Here is a 22,406-nt window from a genome sequence, read left to right as displayed (position 1 = left end):
TCTGTCCCCGTGTCTGTCCCTGTGTCTGTCCCTGTGTCTGTCCCTGCCTGTCCCTGGCAGTCCCTGTGTCTGTCCCTGCCTGTCCCTGTGTCTGTGTCTGTCCTGTGGCTGTCCCTGTGTCTGTCCCTGTGTCTGTCCCTGTGTCTGTCCCTGTGTGCAGAGCTCAGAGCAGGCCCAGGCTCTGCTCCAGGCCCAGCAATGGCCCCAGAGCCACGGGCAGGGCCTGAGCCCAGCAATTCCCTCACAGGGGGCACAACTTCTGCCCTGGGCAGGGCCCGAGCTGGAGCAGAGCCCAGAGAGGGGCTGGGGTCTCCTCCTGGCACGTTCCAGAGCCACCCGGGCCCACCCTGTGCCCTCTGCTCTGGGATGGCCCTGCTGGAGCAGGGAGGTGGCACCAGGGACCCTCTGTGGTCCCTGCCAGCCTCAGCCATCCTGGGATTCCGGGATTCTGGGATGTGAGATCAGCAGATGTGCAGCACCCCATGGCACAACAGGCAGCAGCAGTGAGGAACATTTTTATCCAAAAGTCAGTCTGTGTTCTCCTTAAGAAGCAAAGCCTGTCCTGATTACAACAGCCAGGATGTTGAGGGCACAGACCTTTGCCCACCAGAGTTTCAAATCCTCCTCTCTGAAACCATTGGTCTGCCCACTGTGGAGTCTGTGTCTGAGGGGTGGGAAGTGAAAGGTGAACACCTGACTTTACTCCCCAAGCCTGCAGCTGGGCAGGCCCATGGAAAATATGAAACAAAAAAAGAGGAGCTCTCTAATCTTGTGGTCAGAACTTGTGGCTGGCAAAAGGGAGCTGAGCCCAAGCCCCACTTCAGGGGCTGTAACACTCACTGCATTTAATGCTCACTCAGCATTTGAGAAATGGACAAACTGCAGCTAAAGAGAGATTCCTCCCTCCCCAGACAATCAGAGAATAATGGAATGATTTGGGTTGGGAGGGATCTTAAATCCCACCCAGTGCCACCCCTGCCATGGCAGGGACACCTCCCACTGTCCCCAGTGTCCAGCCTGGCCTTGGGCACTGCCAGGGATGCAGGGGCAGCCCCAGCTGCTCTGGGCACCCTGTGCCAGGGCCTGCCCACCCTGCCAGGGAACAATTCCTCATTGCCCAGATCCCACCCAGCCCTGCCCTCTGGCACTGGCAGCCATTCCCTGGGTGCTGTCCCTGCATCCTTGTCCCCAGTCCCTCTGCAGCTCTGCTGGAGCCCTTCAGGCCCTGCCAGGGGCTCTGAGCTCTCCCTGGTGCAGCTCCGTGACCCTGGGTTTGTGCCAAGGGCAGTGTACGGCCGGTGATCGCCGCGTGTGTCCCCAGCTGGGGCTGTGCTGTCACTTTGTGACACCGGCCAGGGCCTGGGGCGGCACCGAGAGCGCCCGGAGGGGCCGAGAGTCCCGATATCGCCCTCAGAGCGCCCTGAGCGCCCTCAGAGCGCCTTCATACAGCCCCGGCACAGCCCTAACACAGCCCTCATACTGCCCTCACACCGCACTGACACAGCTCCGATACCGCCCTCACACAACCTCGACCGCCCCTCACAGCGGTGACCGCCCCTCACAGCTCCGACACAACTCGGACCGCCCTCACACAACCCTGACCGCCCTCACACAACCCTGACAAAGCTCCGACACCGCCCTCGCACAGCCCTGACCGCCCCTCACGGCCCTGACTTCCCTCACACAACCTCGACCGCCCCTTGCAGCGGCCGGGCCGCTCCGCGCAGGCGCCGTCGCCGGCGCTTCCGGCAGCGCTGCCCTGGATGGCGGGGCCGGGGTCTGGAGGGGCGGCGGAGCCGGAGGAGCCCGGGGATGGATGGACGGAGGAGCCCGGGGATGGATGGACGGCGGAGCGGCGGCGGCGGCTGTGGGTGCCGGGCGGGCTCTGGCTGGCGGCCGTGCTGCCCCTGCTGCTGGTACCGCTACCCTGCGCAGGTGGGTCCGGGGTCCTCAGGGAGCGAGGCCGGTACGGAGCCTCCTCCCTGGGGCCGAGAGGGGAGCGGGGCGCGGGTCCCGCTGCGGTCCCGGAGCTCTGCGAGGATGCGGGGCGGAATAACGGTGTCGGTGAGGATGTGTCGTGTTTGCATGGCTGTCATGGAATCCCAGCTGGGTTTGGGTTGGGATGGACCACAAAGCCCACCCAGTGCCCACCCTGCCGTGGCAGGGACAGCTCCCACTGTGCCAGGCTGCTCCAAGCCCCAGTGTCCAACCTGGCCTTGGGCACTGCCAGGGATGCAGGGGCAGCCCCAGCTGCTCTGGGCACCCTGTGCCAGGGCCTGCCCACCCTGCCAGGGAACAATTCCTCATTGCCAAGATCCCACCCAGCCCTGAGAGCCATTCCCTGGCTCCTGTCCCCATTCCCCTGGGGACCGTCCCTCTCCTCCACACCAGTTCCAGCCGTTCCAGGTGAATTGCAGCGGCTGCAGCCGCTGTGGGTGAAACACCTTTGGATTCCCGTTGTTTGGCTTCGAAGTCATAGTCTGGCAGAGCCTAAAGGATAAATGAGAAAATGAGAGGTGGAATGGCAGGATGGGGGTTTTGGCTCAGAGGGAGGGAGCTTGTGCCTTGTCTTTTGTCCTTACACAGCAAAAAACAAACTATTGCCCAAAACTTGTTGCTGGAAGAGGAAGGATTGCGAAGCATTACAAAAGAGGGCAGAGGGACTGCTTGTACAGGCAGAGAGTGACAGGACATGGCCCAATGGTTTTAGACTGCCAGAGGGCAGGGCTGGGTGGGATCTGGGCAATGAGGAATTGTTCCCTGGCAGGGTGGGCAGGCCCTGGCACAGGGTGCCCAGAGCAGCTGGGGCTGCCCCTGCATCCCTGGCAGTGCCCAAGGCCAGGCTGGGCACTGGGGCTGGGTGGGCTCTGAGATCCCACCCAGGGGATGATTCTCTCTCTGGAATTCCAATGGCCCTGCCTCAGTGTCCTTCCCCTGGGCCAAGCCCAGCTGCTCCCTGTGCTGCTGCTCCAGGGTGAAGCTCTGGCCCTGAGTTTCTTTGCTTATCAGGGCCCTTCAGAGCCTTTGCTGGTGTCACACCTAAGGGGCCTCCTCTTCCTCCTTCTGCTGAAATGTTGACTGCAATTTTCCGCTGGCTCCTGCACCCAGGGATGTCGTAAGCATCGAGCATCATGTGCTCCTCAGGGATTTCCCCTGACTCTGTGCTTTGCTCTGTTGCCATTTCTTGCTTTCTTCTGTTGCTGAATAGATTTTGTTATATAATCATCATTATTTTTAACTGTCGGCGTTGCTGAACATCTCCTGAGCGAAGCAGTAATTTTTGTGTATTGGAACAGTTTGGGTTGGTTTGGTTTGGTTGAATTTGACAGGGGAAAGAGATGGGCAGATGTGCTAAAAGCATTTCTGGTTTTTCATCTCTTGTTTCCACACAAGTCTAATCCCTTATAATGGTTTCTCAGAACCAAAGTGTCATCATGCTCAAGTGGACAAACGGGAATTAGTGTTAAGTGTCTGGCTTTAAATCATTAATAAAATAAGCCAGGAAGAAATGTTGATTTTTAGGCTTTTTTTGCCTATCAAGTTACTACCTAAATCACAAAATTTCCCTGCTGATTAAACGTCACTGAGTTTTCTCCTTCCTTTCTGCATAGTGTTCATTGGGAAATTAATGATTTGTGGAATTAATTTAGGGAAGCAGGCGCAAAACTCATTAGAAATAAGGAAATACCTGAAAGGGTGGATCACATATTCCTGTCTGTTGGGAGAAACTGGATCACTACTCCAGGAACCATTGCAGTAGTGTTGAACAGGAAAATGTGCAGGCAAAGAGAGGAGGGTTAAAATATCAGAGAAAACCACAAACTTCTACCCATAAATTACACAGCATTGTTTTGTTGGGTGTTTGTAGAAACCCCAAAAGTATCAGGGCACAGCAGTGCTGGTTAGAAGGAAAAGAAAAAGATCAGGTCATGTCTCATAAATTAGACCTCCATTAATTAATCTCAGCCAGTTTATTGTGATTTTTTTACACTGCTTCAAGCAAGCTGAAACGTTTGGAATGAATACAAAAGAGAACAATAAAATTCCTTCGGGAAGCTGAAATTTGGCTTAAAAGGAAAACTTCAGGAATGGCTTCAGCCATTCAGCTTTCTCTTGGTTGGGAGCTGTGTTGAAAATGACTTTCCTGGGGTATTTCCCAGCTGCACAAAGCACAGGCTGGGTTAAAACACAGAAAGTCTCTGCTCAGAACATGGATACCAACAGGATCTTCCTCCTTTTTGCCATCTGGCCCCCTGAGGTCTGACAGGGAGTTCTGCTCTGTAAATTAAGGATTTGAAAAGATGGGACACATTAAATATTTGAATTCCTACCCAAGGCAAACAAAAGTACTCTGATCATTGGAATGCAGTAGTGCTTTTATCAGTTGGAGTCTGTGGGGCCCTCGTTGTCACAAAGGGTTTTGGCTGAATTGTAACCCTCTGTTGGATAAATATCTGGGGGGAAATCTGGTTTTTCCTTTGTTTTCTTATTTTCTGAGCAAATGTCCTTTGGCATTCTCTGGGTTTGTGCTGCTCTGTCAGAAGAGCAACAAATTCCTGCCTTGTGGGAATGAATTCTGTGGTGGGAGCCACGAGGGTTTATTGAATTATTTGGCTTTCATGGTTTTGTGCTTTCAGGAGTTATTTCCCAAAATCCTGTGGCTCCAACTTAATTCTCCAAAAGGATTTTGCAGAATTCGGTCATTCTGCTTTTCCACACATTCCCTTTGTAGGCAGGACCTTGTGTAGAAAAATAAATTTGGTTTGTGATGCAGAGCCTGTCCCAAAGGCAGGTCCAGGAGAAGCCGTCGGTGCCCAGCTGAAATGGGATTTCGTGGCTCTGGTTTGCTCCTCGTGCCATCAAATCCCAGACTGATCCCAGTCAGCAATTTCAGATGTGGCTCAGAAATTGTGACCGTTGGGAAGTCATTAATAAATGGCTTCAGATAAAATAGAACCAGATAAAATAGAATGTCAAAGCTAAGAGGTGTATTTTAGTTTAGTTTAGTTTTTAATTTGTTTTTAAAATTAATTTTAATTTTTATTTATTTTATTTCATTATATTTAAATTTGATTGTACTTTGTTTTAATTTTTATTATTACTAAAGTTTTTATTTTAATATTGTATTTTATTGTGTTTTACTTATTTGATGTATTTTTTATTTTAATTCGTTTTGATTGTTTTCTATTTTAATTCTATATCTATTTTATTTTTTGCTTTTTACTTTTTATTTTATTTATTTATTTTATTTTCATTTTACTTTATTTTATTGTATTTATTTTAATCACTATTATTTTATTTTTGATTTTATTAAGTAATGAATTAAGTAAATTAATTACTTAATTAAAAACATTAAGTAATTTTATGAAGTAATATTGTACTTCAATTTTATCTTAATCTTTTATTTGCTTTTTATCTTAATATTTTATTTTAATTTCATCCTTGTACTTTATTTGCTCTTTATCATAATGCTTAATTTTATTTTAACATTTTGTTTTAAAGTTATCTTAATATTTTCTTTGCTTTTTCTTGTAATATGTTATCTTCATTGTATCCTAATATTTTATTTGCTTTTTATTGTAATACTTCCTTTTATGTTTAACTTTATTTTAATTTTATCTTAATATTTTCTTTGCTTTTCTTGTAATATTTTATCTTCATTGTATCCTAATAATTTATTTGCTTTTTATTCTATTTTGTTTTAACATTTTATTTTAATTTTACTGTAATATTTTAATTTCTTTTTATGGTAATATTTTATCTTAATTTTGATATTAATATTTTATTTGCTTTTTATTGTAATACTTTATTTTAGCATTTTGTTTTCATTTTATCTTAATATTTGTTTGCTTTTTATTGTAATATCTTATCTTAATTTCATCCTAATATTTTGTTTGCTTTTTATTGTAATATTTTATTTTACCATTTTATTTTCATTTTATCTCTTTATTTTCTTTTCTTCTGATTGTAACATTTGCTTGCTGTGCTTGCTGGTTTCTCCTAGGGCAGAGCAGCCTGGCGAGCCCCGAGAACGTGCAGGTGCACGTGGTGAACACCAACTTCACCCTGAGCTGGGACTACAGGGGCACTGAGCCCAGGGTGGCATTCTCTGCCCAGTTCCAATGGTGAGTGCCATCCCTGCAGCCACCCCTGGCACTGGGGTACAGGGGCAGTGAGCCCAGGGTGACATTCCCAGCACAGTTCCAGTGGTCAGTGCCATCCCTGGCACTGGGGTACAGGGGCAGTGAGCCCAGGGTGACATTCTGAGCACAGTTCCAGTGGTCAGTGCCATCCCTGGCACTGGGGTACAGGGGCACTGAGCCCAGGGTGACATTCTCTGCCCAGTTCCAGTGGTCAGTGCCATCCCTGGCACTGGGGTACAGGGGCAGTGACCCCAGGTGACATTCTCAGCCCAGTTCCAGTGGTCAGTGCCATCCCTGGCACTGGGGGTACAGGGGCAGTGACCCCAGGGTGACATTCCCAGCCCAGTTCCAATGGTCAGTGCCATCCCTGGAGCCATCCCTGGCACTGGGGTACAGGGGAGTGAGCCCAGGGTGACATTCTGAGCACAGTTCCAGTGGTCAGTGCCATCCCTGGAGCCACCCCTGGCACTGGGGTACAGGGGCACTGAGCCCAGGGTGACATTCCCAGCACAGTTCCAGTGGTCAGTGCCATCCCTGGGTGCCAGCACTGGGATTACAGGGGCAGTGACCTCAGGGTGACATTCTCTGCCCAGTTCCAGTGGTCAGTGCCATCCCTGGCACTGGGGTACAGGGGCACTGAGCCCAGGGTGACATTCTCTGCCCAGTTCCAATGGTGAGTGCCATCCCTGGAGCCACCCCTGGCACTGGGGGTACAGGGGCACTGAGCCCAGGGTGACACTCTCAGCACAGTTCCAATGGTCAGTGCCATCCCCGGCACTGGGGTACAGGGGGAGTGACCCCAGGTGACATTCCCAGCACAGTTCCAGTGGTCAGTGCCATCCCTGGAGCCATCCCTGGCACTGGGGGTACAGGGGCACTGAGCCCAGGGTGACATTCCCAGCCCAGTTCCAGTGGTCAGTGCCATCCCTGGCACTGGGGTACAGGGGCAGTGACCCCAGGGTGACATTGCCAGCCCAGTTCCAGTGGTCAGTGCCATCCCTGGCACTGGGGTACAGGGGGAGTGACCCCAGGTGACATTCCCAGCCCTGTTCCAGTGGTCAGTGCCATCCCTGGCTGCTCCTGGCACTGGGACATGACCCCAGGGTGACATTCCCAGCCCTGTTCCAGTGGTCAGTGCCACCCCTGCAGCCACCCCTGGCTCCTGCTGCTGCTGGCCCAGGTTTGTCTCACTGCTGGCAGGGTATTTATAAATCTGGTTATTTATCACACAGAGCTTGCTGCTAATGCTGAACCACCAGCAGGGTTCCAGCAGGAGATCTGTGGGCACACTTGGAAGTGGAATTCAGGTTTATTTACAGAATCCCAGAATGACCAGGTTGGGAGAGACCTCCAAGGCCATCGAGTCCAGCCCAGCCCCAACCAAACCCTGGCCCCCAGTGCCACATCCAGGCTCTGTTAAACACACCCAGGCATGGGGACTCCACCCCCTCCCCGGGCAGCCATTCCAGAACTTTCTCACCCTGGCTGGAAAAACCTTTTCCCTGCTCTCCAGCCTGTATTTCCCTTGGTGCAGCTCGAGGCTGTGTGCTCTGGGTGTGTCAGTGCTGCTGCAGACAGAGCCCAGCCCCAGGTGAGCACAGGCCCCTTTCAGGAGCTGTGCAGAGCCATGGGGGCAGCCCTGAGTCTCCTTTTCTGCAGGCCGAGCCCCCCCAGCTCCCTCAGGGCTCCTCACAGGGTTTGTGTTCCCAGCCCCTCTCCAGCCTCATTTGCCCCTCTGGATGTGCTCAGTGTCCCAAGGTCCTTCCCAACCTGAGGGGCCAGAGCTGGGCACAGACTCCAGGTGTGCCCTCAGCAGTGCAGGGACAGAATGAGCTCCCTGCTCCTGGGACAGCCAGGGACAGACACAGGGACAGGCAGGGCTGAGGGCCCCTCTCTCTCCCTGAGTCTCCTTTTCTGCAGGCCGAGCACCCCCAGCTCCCTCAGGGCTTCCTCACAGGGTTTGTGCTCCCTCTCCAGCCTCGTTTGCCCCTCTGGCTGCACTCAAGAGCCTCAATGTCCTTCCTAAATTTAGTCTGGTTTGTTTGGTTTCTGTAGCTGTGGCCACACACAGAGGATTTGAGGGAATTTTCAGTATAATTTTCAACTAATTTCTCAGAGTTCATTAACATTTCTCAGCTGCAAGTTTAATGCCCAGACAAAACAGTTTAAGGTTTGTTCTTAAATATTTCCTTGGTTTCCTTCAGTTGTTCCATATCCCAGTTCTTTTGCACATATTAGCACAGGCATTTTGTGGCACTTTCCTATAAGTAAATACTGAAAAGCATTTCTGAGATAAATTTGGTGAAATTCTGAGCAACCTGGGATCATGGAAGGTCCCATGGCAGGGGTAGAGCAGGATGGGCTTTACGGTCCCTCCCAACCCAAACCATTCTGGGATTTTCAGTTTTAAATAAATAGCTCTTATTTTCCAATATGTAGATAAGAACAGCTGCTTTGAAAGTAGATTTATTTTAAAGAATATCAGACTGTTCTGAAAGACAAGGTAGGAGCTGAGGATAAACAATTACTGCTTCAAGTCTGTGCCTCCTTTTTCTGGCCAGGACATTTTAAATGTCTCTATAAATCTCTTTCTTCACTGAGGTGTGGATGTGTGTTGATTAAAAAAGAGCTGCTGAAAAGCTGATTATTGCTGAGCTCCACTTTTCCCCTCTGTGTTTTTTATTTTCCCTTTATTTCCATTCCTGCCTCATGTTATGATTAGTGGAGTTCTGCTGGTTTTATGCTCCTGTAACCACTTTTGTCAAGACTTTAAAATTCCTTCCCATGAATTATAAAATCTTTGCCAGGCTAGGGAATGTAATAATCCTGAGGATGTAATTCTGTGTTCTGGCACTTGTAGGATAATTTATAAGGAGATAACACTGATTGCACTGCTGATAAAGCAGCATGAAAAGGGGTGATGTTTATTAAAGTTAAGAAGAAAATAAGAATAATTTCAGTGGTTGTGGGTTGGATTTATCCCAGGCTCTTTATCCTGGGATGTTTTATAAATAACTATATAGTTATTGTATTTTGTTATTATTGGCTTTTGTAAATTATCTTGATGGAGTACAGTTTGTAATCTCTTTTTAACTGCTTTTGATACAGTATAATTTGTCAGCCTTTTATAGTTAATACTCTAATCCCTGTGTGGATTGTATATCTTAGTGTAATAAATATATATTATAGTTTAGGCTTTGCAAAATATTATGCACTGTGTATTATAACATTAACTTCTGCAGAAGTAATTGTAGTAGTGAAAAAATAATAATAATAATGACAATAATAATAGTAATGAATATAACAACTTATTATTTTGTATTAATATATTAATAGTAATGATATTGAAATTAAAATAAAAATTAAATTAATGAAATAATGATTGTAGTTGTGAAATAATAATTAATGCCTTTATTTTTGTAACTAACTGACAATAGTGAAATACCTATTCGATAGTGAAATAGCTAATATTGATTGAAAGTACTTGTAAAACTGGCTAGAATTCTGTGTGATAAGAAAACATTGGAAAAACCAGGCAAATAGCACCAAAAGAGCAAAGAAAAGTCTACTGCCTCTCCTTGGGCTAGCAGTAACTGTCAGACCACAGACCAGGGGCCTTGTGAGGAAATAAAATACAAAACTCTCAAAATCCTGTTTGTAAATAAAATACCAAACTCCGAAAAGGCCATCTGTGAGGAAATAAAATACAAAACTCTCCAAATCCCATGTGCATTGTGCTCTGAGAAGATGAAATCATGGGTCAAACTAAGATCAAGAATTCCTGGAGCATGTAAATTCAAGGGAAGGTTGAATATGTACAATCACCATGACATGCCCTGAGCAGGTTCCTGAGGTTGTTGCAGTCAGTGTGTGCTTCTGGCAGTTGCCAGGCAGCCCAGAGCTGGAACTGTCCCTGCTGCCCCTTACTCAACTTGTCCCAATGCTAAGGAGTGAGCCTTGAGTGTCACAGGCTGGGGATCCCAGGCTGCTTGTCCTGGGGCTGTTGGTGATCCCAGGCTGTTGTTTAATCTGGGCTGTTTATCCCAGGCTGTTGTTTCTCCTGGAGGTATTCTTTATCCCAGGCTGTTTGTCCTGGGGGTGTTGTTTATGCTGGGCTGTTGTTTATTCCAGGGTGTTTCTCCTGGGGCTGTTGTTTATCCTGGGGCTGTTGTTTAATCCGGGCTGTTTCTCGCATGGTGTTGTTTATCCTGGGGCTGTTTTTTTTCCTGGGCTGGATTTTATTCCAGGGTGTTTCTCCTGAGGGTGTTGTTTATCCTGGGGCTGTTGTTTCTCCTGGGGTATTGTTTATCTGGGGTGTTTCTCTTGGGGTGTTGTTTATCCTGGGGATATTGTTTCTCCTGGGGTATTATTTATTCCAGGGTGTTTCTCCTGGGGCTGTTGTTTCTCCTGGGCTGTTGTTTATCTGGGGTGTTTCTCTTGGGGTATTGTTTATCTGGGGTGTTTCTCCTGGGGTATTGTTTATCTGGGGTGTTTCTCTTGGGGTATTGTTTATTTGGGGTGTTTCTCCTGGGGTATTGTTTATCTGGGGTATTGTTTATCTGGGGTACTGTTTCTCCTGGGCTATTGTTTATCGGGGGTATTATTTATCTGGGATGTTTCTTCTGGGGCTATTGTTTCTCCTGGGGTATTGTTTATCTGGGGTGTTTGTCCTGGGGCTGTTGTTTCTCCTGGGGTATTGTTTATCTGGGGTGTTTCTCCTGGAGCTGTTGTTTCTCCTGGGCTGTTGTTTCTCCTGGGCTGTTGTTTCTCCTGGGGTATTGTTTCTCCTGGGGTATTGTTTCTCCTGGGGTATTGTTTATCTGGGGTGTTTCTCCTGGGGTATTGTTTATCTGGGGTGTTTCTCCTGGGGTATTGTTTATCTGGGGTGTTTCTTCTGGGGCCACTATTTAACCCGGGCTGTTCTCTGTCCCGCAGGCCGGAGCTGGAGCCCACGGGCTGGCAGGAGCTGCCAGGGTGCCAGGCTGTGGCTGGCACGAGCTGTGACTTCTCCTCAGCCATCTTGGAGTACTACGATGCCCACTACGTGCGTGTGAGGGCCCAGGCTGGGCCGCTGGTGTCCCCGTGGTCCCAGGTGCTGGAGATGGTGCCAGAGCAAGTCGGTACGAGCTCAGGGTTTGCAGGGACACTTTGAACTGCAGGGAGAGCTCAGAGCCCCTGGCAGGGCCTGAGGGGCTCCAGGAGAGCTGCAGAGGGACTGGGGACAAGGATGGAGGGACAGCACCCAGGGAATGGCTGCCAGTGCCAGAGGGCAGGGCTGGGTGGGATCTGGGCAATGAGGAATTGTTCCCTGGCAGGGTGGGCAGGCCCTGGCACAGGGTGCCCAGAGCAGCTGGGGCTGCCCCTGCATCCCTGGCAGTGCCCAAGGCCAGGCTGGACACTGGGGACAGTGGGAGGTGTCCCTGCCATGGCAGGGTGGGATGGGATGAGGTTTAAGGTCCTTCCCAGTCAGGAATGAGGGATTGTGGAAAAACCACGTGTGGTTTCCACTGCTGGTAACAGCAGGACAGGGGGAGTTTCCCAACAGGAACATGAGATCAGGCATCTGCAGGTCATGGAATGCTGCAATTCTCTCTTTTCTGGAAAGGGAAAACTGTTCCAGGTGGTGCTGGTTTCCTGGCTGAATTTCCTGTCACTGTGTGTTTTCCCAGATTATTTATTGGAAAAGTCGTTTTTGACAGTAGATTTTTGTAGAATCCCAGACTGGTCTGGATTGGGAGAGACCTTAAAACCCATCCCATCCCCTGCCATGGGCAGGAACACCCTCCATAGACCAGATTGCCCCAAGAACCCCATTTTTGGGAAGTTTGGTTCTTCAGCAGTTCCAGTGGTACTGAATCCTTTCTCTGAAATTGCATTTATTGGACTGAGCTAAATCCCCTGCCTTGCAGGTTTTAGAATAATTTATACTGATTTTTTGGAAAACATTTGCTGGTAATATTTAATTTTAACTGCTTTTAGAAGCTGGTGATGGTAGTTGGTTGTTAGGTTAAATTTCTTTTGGAAACTGCCTGAGTCAATGAAAACTTAAGATCCTGTAGGTGATTATTCAAAAGAATTAAAAATAAGATAGCATAGGCAGGTATTTTAGGTTTATTATTGAAACCACTTTTGGGGTGTATTTTCTCAAAGTAGAGATGTTTAATGCTTCTTTTTTCTTTCCATATTTGCAGCTCAGATTGGTCCTCCAGGACTGGAATTGCAGTCCACAAATGGAGTTGTAAAAGTTATGGTTTCTCCTCCAGAAGCAAATCAGAGGAAAAAAATGTGGATCAATGACCTGACTTTTAAATATAACCTGGTCTTCTGGGAAAACTCCTCACATGCTCAGGTATGAGCACTTCTTTTTGTTATTTAACCTTACCAGAACTGCCAGAGACGGACTTTAATTCGTGCTCTGAAATGGAATTGTTTGCTTCTGTCACTGTGTAAGTGCTCCTGTGTGTTTGAAAGTTGGGTGAGGTGTTTTTTTCCTGGTGGGATGATTTTGTTCTTACCACAGGATTGTTTTATTGGGGCTGCCCTGATCCAGGGACTTTTTTGAGGTGTTGCCATTGTGAGCTGGTTTCCAAGGCAGCATGTGTGTCCTGCAGAGCACCCAGAGCTCTCCTGTGAGGAGCAGGGCAGAAACTCTGCCTTTTTTATCTTTTTCAGGGAAGTGAGAGTCATCTCAATTAGGGCAGGGATCAAAGGGCAATTGGTGTTCTTTCAGGAGATCAGATCAAATTCATCACTTCAGAAAGGACCTGGAGGGGCTGCAGAATCCCTGAGGAGCTGGAAGGGGCTGGAGAATCCCTGAGGGAGCTGGAAGGGGCTGGAGAATCCCTGAGGAGCTGGGAAGGGGCTGCAGAATCCCTGAGGAGCTGGGAAGGGGCTGCAGAATCCCTGAGGGAGCTGGAAGGGGCTGCAGAATCCCTGAGGGAGCTGGGAAGGGGCTGCAGAATCCCTGAGGAGCTGGGAAGGGGCTGCAGAATCCCTGAGGGAGCTGGGAAGGGGCTGCAGAATCCCTGAGGGAGCTGGAAGGGGCTGCAGAATCCCTGAGGGAGCTGGGAAGGGGCTGCAGAATCCCTGAGGAGCTGGGAAGGGGCTGCAGAATCCCTGAGGGAGCTGGAAGGGGCTGGAGAATCCCTGAGGGAGCTGGAAGGGGCTGGAGAATCCCTGAGGGAGCTGGAAGGGGCTGCAGAATCCCTGAGGGAGCTGGGAAGGGGCTGCAGAATCCCTGAGGGAGCTGGAAGGGGCTGCAGAATCCCTGAGGAGCTGGAAGGGGCTGCAGAATCCCTGAGGGAGCTGGAAGGGGCTGCAGAATCCCTGAGGGAGCTGGAAGGGGCTGGGGCTGGAGCAAAGGAGGCTCAGGGGCCCTCGTGGCTCTGCACAAGGCCCTGCCAGGAGGGCACAGCCAGAGGGAAACACAGGAATGAGGAAAGGACAAGAGGAAATGGCCTCAAGGTGCACCAGGGGAGGTTCAGATTGAAATCAGAATAAAATTTCCCTGGCAGAGTGGTCAGGCCTTGGGCTGAGCTGCCCAGGGAGGTTTGGAGTCCCTAGAATTGTCCAGAGGGGTCTGGATGTGGCCTTGGGGACAGGGATTGGGTGATGCTGGTGGGGCTGGGGTGGCACTGGGTGATCCTGGGGGGCTCCTCCCACCCCTGGGATTTGGGGATCACTCCCCAAAGGAGCAAAAGGCCCAGAAGTACAATTGTGTGTGTTCAGTGACAGCCAAAGGCAGAGGAGGGGGCAGTGTTTGGGTGATCAGGGGTGGCAATGTCCTGCTGCATTCTGGGGTGTCTGTGGGGTGAGCTCCTGGTCATGCCCAATCCCTCCCCACTTCCATGGCAAAGGAGCCCACAATGTTCCTGTCTGTCACTGGCTAAGCTGCAAACTTCCCTTTAGGATTTCTGCAGCTCAAACACCCTCCTATTTCTCTATTCCACATTTTTAGGAGGGGTATGACACAAATGGGCTGAAACCTTGCAAAATGATCATTTGAAATATTCCTGGGGAAGCACAGTTCCCCTCACAGGCTCTTTGTGTTTGTTCATCCAGCCCCAGAACAGAAGGATTTTCCCTGTGGACACCATTGATGACCTTGCCCCAGACAGCACCTATTGCTTCAAAGTCCAAGCAAATCTCCCCAGCGAGGGCAAGCAAGGCCTGTTCAGCCCCACCAGCTGTGTGAAAACCACCCAGAAAGGTACCCAGGACATCAGCTTCCCTGCCAATGGTGGCTTCTGTTAAACAGCCAGGGCTTCTGAAGCTGCAGGAATAGGCAGAGGGGCCAAATTCCTCCTCAGTTGGGTATAAAAATGATATATATATTATATATTTGCCCTTCTCAATCAACTTAAAATATGTCGAGGGTAGAGTTTTAATAGTACAAGAATGTTTTTGCCATGAGGCAAACTTGGACATTAATTTGGAACAAAAACTTCTTTGTGTGCTTTGGAAAACTCTTCTTTTTAATCAGTGACTGAATCAGGAGGCAAACAAACCCCAAAAGCCTCTGGGATACTTGGCACTCAGTGAATGCACAGAAAGTTGACTTCAGCTTTAAAAAATGCTGGTTTTATGTAATCCTTGGTGAATTGATTGTTACAGCTGCTGAGGAAAGGCTTTGAGGGGGCAGTTTGCCACCTTGTTATGTAAAATTAAATTCTTTCTGTGCTATGCAGTTGCTTTTAGATGTTTGTTTTAGGAAAAAAAATAACTGCAGAAAGTCAAATATTAGATTGGACAGGGGTGGTACATCATAATGAGTTGATGGTACATCAAAATGTAAGTAATTGATGGCAAATGAAAATTATTTTATACACAAAACCATTAATTAATACACACCTGTGTATTTTAAAAATGTTAAGAGAATACATATGTATTTTTAAAATAATACATGTGTATCTTAATAAAATATTACAATAACTGATACATGCAAGTTTTTATTATTTTAATAAAATATTAAGTAATTGTTACATTTATATTTTAATAAAATATTAAAACAAAAAATCACAGAGTACAATAAATACTGATGTGTATTTTATATATTTTTCTCCTCATGTTATTCCCAAACCAGTTTATTTTTGCTCCTCTCAATATTTGTGTACTTTGATTTTTTTCTGAATTGATCTTAACTGATTTTTTTAAATTAAATCCTTGATAGGATACTGTGCATATCACACCCTGTGACTTGCAATCTGTATAGTGAATAATCTTTATGTTTTCATTATTGACATGAGAAATGCCCATTCCCATGAAGTTTTTTGGTAACTTTGGGTTCCCTTTTCCCCTGAGCAGTGAACGACCTCCTGTGTGCCACCAACCTGAGTGTCCTGGCTCTGAACATGCAATTCCACCTGCTCTGGAGCAGCCAGGAAAGTCAGGATGTGACCTACAACGTGCAGTACCTGCTGTGAGTTCGGCCACGCCACCCTGCCAAGCTGAAATCCCATTTATTGCGTTCTGCAGGTGTTCCCCAGGGGTTAAAATGAAATATTTGGTGGCTTCGTGTGTTAATGGGAGCATGAATGGCTCACTGATGGTAAAGAATTCCATGGTACACCTGAGCCTGGGATTTCAGGGACTGGGCTGCTTTTGGGGGTGTTAAACTCCTGATGGAAGGGACTCCTGAATGCTGAGGGACATTTTTAAAGCTGGGAAGCTTGAATTGCTTAGTGCCTTTTTGAATGTTCAGAAATTAGATGAGTAAAAGTGAGCAAAAATACAAGTGGTGGAGGTTTCAGTTGTCAGCAGCTTGGGTTTCTTCTGGGCAGACCCAAATAGGGGAGAAAACACAAGGTAGCACCTCGTGTCCCATAAGGAAACTGGTGTGTCCCATAAGGAAAATGGTGTGTCCCATAAAAGAAATGGTGTGTCCCATAAGGAAACTGGTGTGTCCCATAAGGAAAATGGTGTGTCCCATAAGGAAAATGGTGTGTCCCATAAAAGAAATGGTGTGTCCCATAAGGAAAATGGTGTGTCCCATAAAAGAACTGGTGTGTCCCATAAGGAAAATGGTGTGTCCCATAAAAGAAATGGTGTGTCCCATAAAAGAAATGGTGTGTCCCATAAGGAAAATGGTGTGTCCCATAAAGAAAATGGTGTGTCCCATAAGGAAAATGGTGTGTCCCATAAAGAATTGTTGTGTCACATAAAAAACCCATCAAGTCATATAAAAACCCCCTTATGTAACATGAAATAACCCTCGTATCACATCAAACCCCATCCTATCACACCCAAAACCACTGTATCACATAAAGAAAAGCAGATAAAATTCATGTTGCATCAGAAAACAAGGAATGCCATAAAACCCCATCATATCCCATAAAATCCCATCGAATCACACCCAAAAAATGCCAGTAGGAAGCAGCTCTATAAACCTGTATCTCAATCTCCAGCTGCTGCATAAATATTGTGGCCAGCACCTCAGAGAAGAGGAGGGACCCCTGGCATTCCTTGGGAGTTCTTTGGCATGGCAGAAATCAATGGACTGCACACGTGAGAACTTCTCCTTTGGATTTTCAGAACCTGCCCTCCCCACATTTCATCTCTGCTGAGCCTTGCTTAAAGCCCTGATTTGTATTCCCTGGCCCTTTTATCCTCATTCTTCCACTCAGAAATGTCTCAGATTAAAATGCTGATTTTTTTTTTATTTTTATTTTTATTTTATTACTAGAGGCCTTTTTGCCCCAAACTGAGCCAAGTGCAGCGCGAACAAATGCGATTTTCTGGAGGAGTTCAGGGAGCTGACATGAAAACTCTGGAATTCTCTCTGTTGCAGTGGCTTCTTGAAGGATCTCAATGATGATTACTCAGACAAGTGGCTCAGTGTCCCTGGGTGTGAGAACATCACCAGCTCCTGGTGCAACTTCTCCTCCATCATCACCGGCACTGGCTTTTACCACCTGCGGGTGCAGGCCAGGGGGGGACACAACAGATCCTGCTTCTCCAGGGAAGTCAAGGTGGATCCTCTGAGAACAAGTAAGGAAATGCTTTCCTGAAGTGCTCCTTGCTCAGCAAACTCCTGCCAAATGTCTCTGTGAGCTGACAGGAGGGGGGGATTTCACAGGAATAGAGTGAAATTAATTCAAATGTTTCTCAGGATTTGACACTCTGAATAAAACTATGAAGTTATACTTCTAACTCTATGTTTCTTCAGAATTATCATGGATTTCACTGACAGTATTTGATATTTTTAGTTGTATTTTTTCTGTTGGACTTCAAGTATTTATTTTATTGTTTTCAGATGGAATTGGCCCTCCCGGTGTAAGGCTGGACCTCAGTGACACTTTGCTCCACATCCTTATTTCTCCTCCAGGAGGAGATAAGGATGAATTCATGAGGGACCATTATGACCTGTCCTACAGGATCCTCTACTGGAAGAATTCCTCAGATATGAAGGTGTGAACAAATTACAAACAATAGAAAATTGGTTCTGACTTAAATCCTGGAGCTCCTTTCCAAAATAGGCACATTTGTGGTAGATCAGTCTTTAAAAAGTCAGTTTATTGGGTTTTTAAATGAAATATTCTATTGATTCTGACTTAAATATGAAAATTCTATTGATTCTGACTTAAATATGAAAAAATGAAATATTCTATTGATTCTGACTTAGATCCTGGAGCTCCTTTCCAAAAGAGGCACATTTGTGGTATATCAGTCTTTAAAAAGTCAGTTTATTGGGTTTTCTAATGAAAGATTCTCTCAGATTCATGGACTTTTATAATGGTAAAATTTATGTAATCTCTAAAACTGATATTATGTTAAAAATGTAAATATTTCCATGTTGATTCTGATTGCAATCGGATGGAGCTCCCTCCAAACACTGAAGTCGCATCTTTTACTCACATTTTAAAGTCAGTTTATTGGGTTTTCTAATGAAAGATTCTCTCAAGAACCTGATCACTGTGACTTTTATCACCCAGTGGTTGAGATTTTTATGTAAGTCTCTTAGAAACCTGATCACTGTGATGTTTATCTCCCAGTGATGGGGTAAAATCTCCATTTCCATGGATGAGTCTGTATGCAATGGGATGGGAAAAGCTCCTCAAACACTGAAGTCCTGCATCCTTTTAGCTCACATTTTAATGGATCTTTCCATGTTCTTTAAATGCTTCTTAGGATAAAATATTTCACAGAAATTGGTAAAAAGTGGGGCAGAAGAGAAGGAAGCAAACTGCAGCAGGAAGGAGTTTCCTGGGAATTGGGACATTTCAGAATAATGGGGGAAGCCCTTGGTTCTTGCCCAGGAGGTGTTTGCTGAGTTTTGCTGAGGAGCTAAGGGGTGGTTTATGTGTTTTACTGAATCTGGGTGCCCAGGGAGGTGGTGGAGTTCCTGGAGATGTTCCAGAGTGGGAAATGGGACTGCATGAGCTGGGAAGCCTCTCCAGCAGACTCTGGGGCTGCAGCAATGTGTGACGTTTCACAGAATCCCTTCTCCACCAGTGTCCGGTTTTGGGCTGTTTGGGTGGCCTGGAAAGGCCCGGGGTGGCCTTGGGGCAGCCGCGTTTCAAAGGAACAGAAGAGGCTTCAGTTCTTTTCTCGGTCTCGGTGTTTATTAATTGTTTATCTAAAAGATTTTCTCTCGGCCCGACAGAGCTCTGCTCAGCAGCCAGCCATGAGCACACTCCCTGCCCTCCGGGCGGTCACCTATCTTTATACCCAAAGTTACGTGTACAATATTTATCATTTTTCCCCAATACCTTTCACCCTTATTGCCCAGTGCACCTTTAGTAATGACTAATCTCAAAGTGTCACCATCACCACAGAATATGGAGGAGAAGAAGAAGAAGAAGAAGGACAGGACACGCCCCAATTCTTCTATCTTACTTCTCTAAACTCCTCTGTACAGAAATCTTAAACTCTGTGTTTTCCTCTCTAATTAGTTAATCTTTTCACCATTCACCCCGGTGAAACCCTCCTGTCCTCATACAGGTGTCGTCTCCTGTGTGGGATCAAAGTCCAGCCACCAGACACTTCTGGAACATTCCAGGACTCCCGAGCCCCCCAAGGGTGGTCTGGGTGACCCCTCAGTCCTGAGGGGCTGAGATCCCACACACCAGAGGCCTCTCAGCTCTTTGGGGCTCCTGTGCTGCCCACGGGCTCTGATCCCCCCTCTTGCCCTGCTTTGCTGTTGCAGGAGGAGGTGAGGCAGAAGGAGGTGAGGCAGACCATCGCCACGGTGCCCGACGTGTCCCCCTCCTCGCTGTACTGCGTGCAGGTGCAGGCCTTCTCTGAGCACTACAACAAGAGCAGTGCCTACAGCCAGCAGCAATGCATCCTCACCCCTGCAGGTGGGCACAAATGCACCCACACCCTCTGCAGAAATGCAGAAATGCAGAAATGCACCCACACCCTCTGCAGCTGCAATTGCCACCCCTTCCCTGGCAGCTCAGCGCTCCTGCCAGCCCCTGCCTGGGCACAGAGCTTCAATTCCCAGCCCCACATCTGGGGAGGGAGCAAGAAATCACTAAATTCCACATTTTCAGGGGTATTTTAGCCTTGAAGCTGTTTTAGTCCTTCTGGGAATGAATCTCCTGTGCTGATTTGTCTGAGGAGATAAATCAGATTGGTTAGGGCTGAAAGCTCATCTTGGTGCCCAGGGAGAGTTGGGAGGATTGCACTCACTCAGAGCACAAGAACAAATCATGGTGAAGGTAATTGGCCATATAAAATTTTATTAACATATGAAAATTTCTGAGTCTTCAAACTGCCTGAAAGCCAAGAAAATGTAATAACAGCAATGCCTGGCTCACATTCAGGACTCATTTATAATTGTGGTCCTCACTGCTGTGTCTTATCAAGCCTAAAAAGAACCAAATGCTACTTTTTACCTGAATAAGAAAACATTTTAATCTGTTTTCCTGAGTATTCCTCTTCCCCTTATCCTGCTACCTCAGTGAATCTCTTTAAATCCAAGCAGGGCCTTCAAGACAGAGCCTGCTCTGTCTTCCCCATGTTTTTATACACCAGAGTGAAAATCTCCCATTCTTTGATCATAAAACAAGACCTGATTGTGTCCTTTGGATTACTTAGAAAGTGGCTGCTGCTGCCTGTTAATTTCAGTATCACAAACTCCTTTCAGTTTGTTGAGATAATCATGGAATCATGGAATGGTTTGGGTGGGAAGGACCTTGAGGATGATCCCATCCCACCCCTGCCATGGCAGGGACACCTCCCACTGTCCCCAGTGCCCAGCCTGTGTTGTGGAATGTTTCCATGATGTGGAAATGTTGAATTATTTGATAAATTCTGCAGCACATTTGGATCTCTGCTTTAGTTTCTGCTGGTTGTGAGTACCTTGACTGAATGGTTTTTATTCCCAATTTTAGGCACACCTTTAGCTCTGATCATTGCTGGGATTTTCCTGGGTGCCCTGCTGGTTGTCCTGCTGGTGGCTGCTCCTCTTGTTTTTGTGTTCTACCAAGCCTACAGCAAAATCAAATACGTGTTCTTCCCCTCCTGCCAGCCCCCCCTGAACATCGAGGTGAGCTCTGACTTCTCACAGCTTCTTTAGAGGAAAATGAACTTTAAATATCATGGGAAAAAGATGTTTATCTGTTATGGGTCAGCCAGGGTTAATTTCAGAGGTTTTATCAGAGCTTTCCAGAGCATTGTCCAGTCTCCAGCCTGGCACAGGTGCTGCTTAGCAGGGATCCTGCTCTGGAATGAGAAGGGCAATGCTCAGGTGTGTCCTGAAACCTCTGTACCTGGATCTTCTTCTCATTCTTGTGTGGCCTCCTCAGGCTCTAATCCACGAAATGTTTGAAATGTTGCAATTCTGAGGTGATTGATAACTGAGAGCAGGAAAAGGGCTGAGATGGAATGTTGGAGTCACCCCTCAGTGCTGGATTCAGTGAGTGCAGCTGGGAGGTGGGACTGGGATCTGTGCCAGGAACAGGGACAGGAGCAGAGGGAGCGGCCTCAGGCTGGGCCAGGGCAGGCTCAGCTGGGACAGCAGCAGCAATTTGCCCATGGAAAGGGAGCTCAGGCCTTGGCAGGGGCTGCCCAGGGAGCTTTGCAGTGCCCATCCCTGCAGGTGTGCCCTGGAGGTGGCACTGAGTGCTCTGGGCTGGGCACAAGGTGGGCACAGCTGGCACTGCATGGGCTGGCAGGGCTGTGCCAGCCCCAGGGATTTGGGGGTTCTGTGAACTAAAACCTCATCCTAAATCTGAGCTGGTCACCCTAGGGGAACAAAGGGTGTGTTAGGGGTGGGAAACCACACATTGCTGCTCAACATGAGCATGGAACCCAGACTGGTTTGGGTTGGAAGGACCCCAAATCCCACCCAGTGCCACCCCTGCCATGGCAGGGACACCTCCCACTGTCCCCAGTGCCCAGCCTGGCCTTGGGCACTGCCAGGGATGCAGGGGCAGCCCCAGCTGCTCTGGGCACCCTGTGCCAGAGCCTGCCCACCCTCACAGTAAAGAGTCTGATCAATCACATTTGTGTGGCTGTGGTGTTTAGCAGAATTAGTATTTAATTATTTCAATCATTATATAATTATTATTTATGGGTGTTCATCTCTTCCCCCTGTCCTTGTGTCCGCAGGGGTTTGGAGCGCAGCCCTTGGGCAGCCCCTACCTGTCAGCTGCAGCAGAGGAGGCCGTGGAGCATTGCTGTGTGATTGAATCCATGGTCACCCAGGAGGGAAACCACATCGTGTTCTCAGACTACAAACATTCCACCCACAGCAGCCGCGACTCGGGCAATTATTCCAACGATGACAACACCTCTGGGAGCAAAGGCTCCAAAGAAACACTGGAGAAGGAAATCCTATAACTGTGGGAAACCAGAACTCCTTTATGGGATTGTCAACTTTACAGACACTTCAAACCTCTTTGTGATGGAAGTCCCAGCCTGAGGGGACACTGTGACCTCTGGGGTGCTGAGGGGACACTGTGACCTCTGGGGTCCTGAGAGGGTCACTGTGACCTTTGGGGTCCCAAGGGGGACACTGTGACCTCTGGGGTGCTGAGGGGTCACTGTGACCTCTGGGGTGCTGAGGGGTCACTGTGACCTCTGGGATGCTGAGGGGACACTGTGACCTTTGGGATCCTCAGGGGACACTGTGACCTTTGGGATCTGCGGGGGACACTGTGACCTCTGGGGTGCTGAGGGGTCACTGTGACCTTTGGGGTCCTCATGGGGACACTGTGATCTCTGGGATCCTCATGGGGACACTGTGACCTCTGGGGTGCTGAGGGGACACTGTGACCTCTGGGATCCTGAGGGGGACACTGTGACCTCTGGGGTGCT

General features: G+C 47.9%; 1 protein-coding gene across 2 annotated transcripts; it reads left to right on the top strand.

The window, feature by feature from the left end:
- Positions 1–1,680: 1,680 nt before the first annotated feature.
- IFNAR1 (interferon alpha and beta receptor subunit 1) lies at positions 1,681–22,254 on the top strand. 2 transcript variants are annotated; one of them, XM_064704518.1, is made up of 11 exons: positions 1,681–1,935; positions 6,005–6,125; positions 11,079–11,263; positions 12,335–12,492; positions 14,205–14,352; positions 15,447–15,561; positions 16,930–17,129; positions 17,395–17,549; positions 19,288–19,441; positions 20,480–20,634; positions 21,699–22,254. In XM_064704518.1, exons 1-11 carry the CDS (start codon positions 1,764–1,766, stop codon positions 21,927–21,929), a joined length of 1,794 nt encoding a protein of 597 aa, XP_064560588.1. In that variant the 5' UTR covers positions 1,681–1,763; the 3' UTR covers positions 21,930–22,254. The 2 variants fall into 2 exon arrangements, with proteins under 2 accessions (XP_064560588.1, XP_064560596.1); XM_064704526.1 differs by lacking the exons at positions 1,681–1,935; positions 6,005–6,125 and adding an exon at positions 6,803–6,816 and having other exon boundaries at positions 21,699–22,252.
- The last annotated feature ends 152 nt before the right edge of the window (positions 22,255–22,406 follow it).

The sequence above is a fragment of the Zonotrichia leucophrys genome, chromosome 1 (genome assembly GCF_028769735.1).
Source record: "Zonotrichia leucophrys gambelii isolate GWCS_2022_RI chromosome 1, RI_Zleu_2.0, whole genome shotgun sequence".
NCBI lineage: Eukaryota > Metazoa > Chordata > Aves > Passeriformes > Passerellidae > Zonotrichia > Zonotrichia leucophrys.
The sequence above is the reverse complement of the archived record's forward strand: the minus strand, read 5'-3'. Positions and strand labels throughout refer to the sequence as shown.

Coding starts and splice junctions, on each gene's coding strand:
- IFNAR1 (XM_064704518.1), top strand. CDS start 1,764: ATGGCGGGGCCGGGGTCTGGAGGGGCGGCGGAGCCGGAGGAGCCCGGG. Junction 14,353..15,446: donor TGTGAAAACCACCCAGAAAG/GTACCCAGGACA, acceptor TCCCCTGAGCAG/TGAACGACCTCCTGTGTGCC. Junction 20,635..21,698: donor AGCCCCCCCTGAACATCGAG/GTGAGCTCTGAC, acceptor TTGTGTCCGCAG/GGGTTTGGAGCGCAGCCCTT.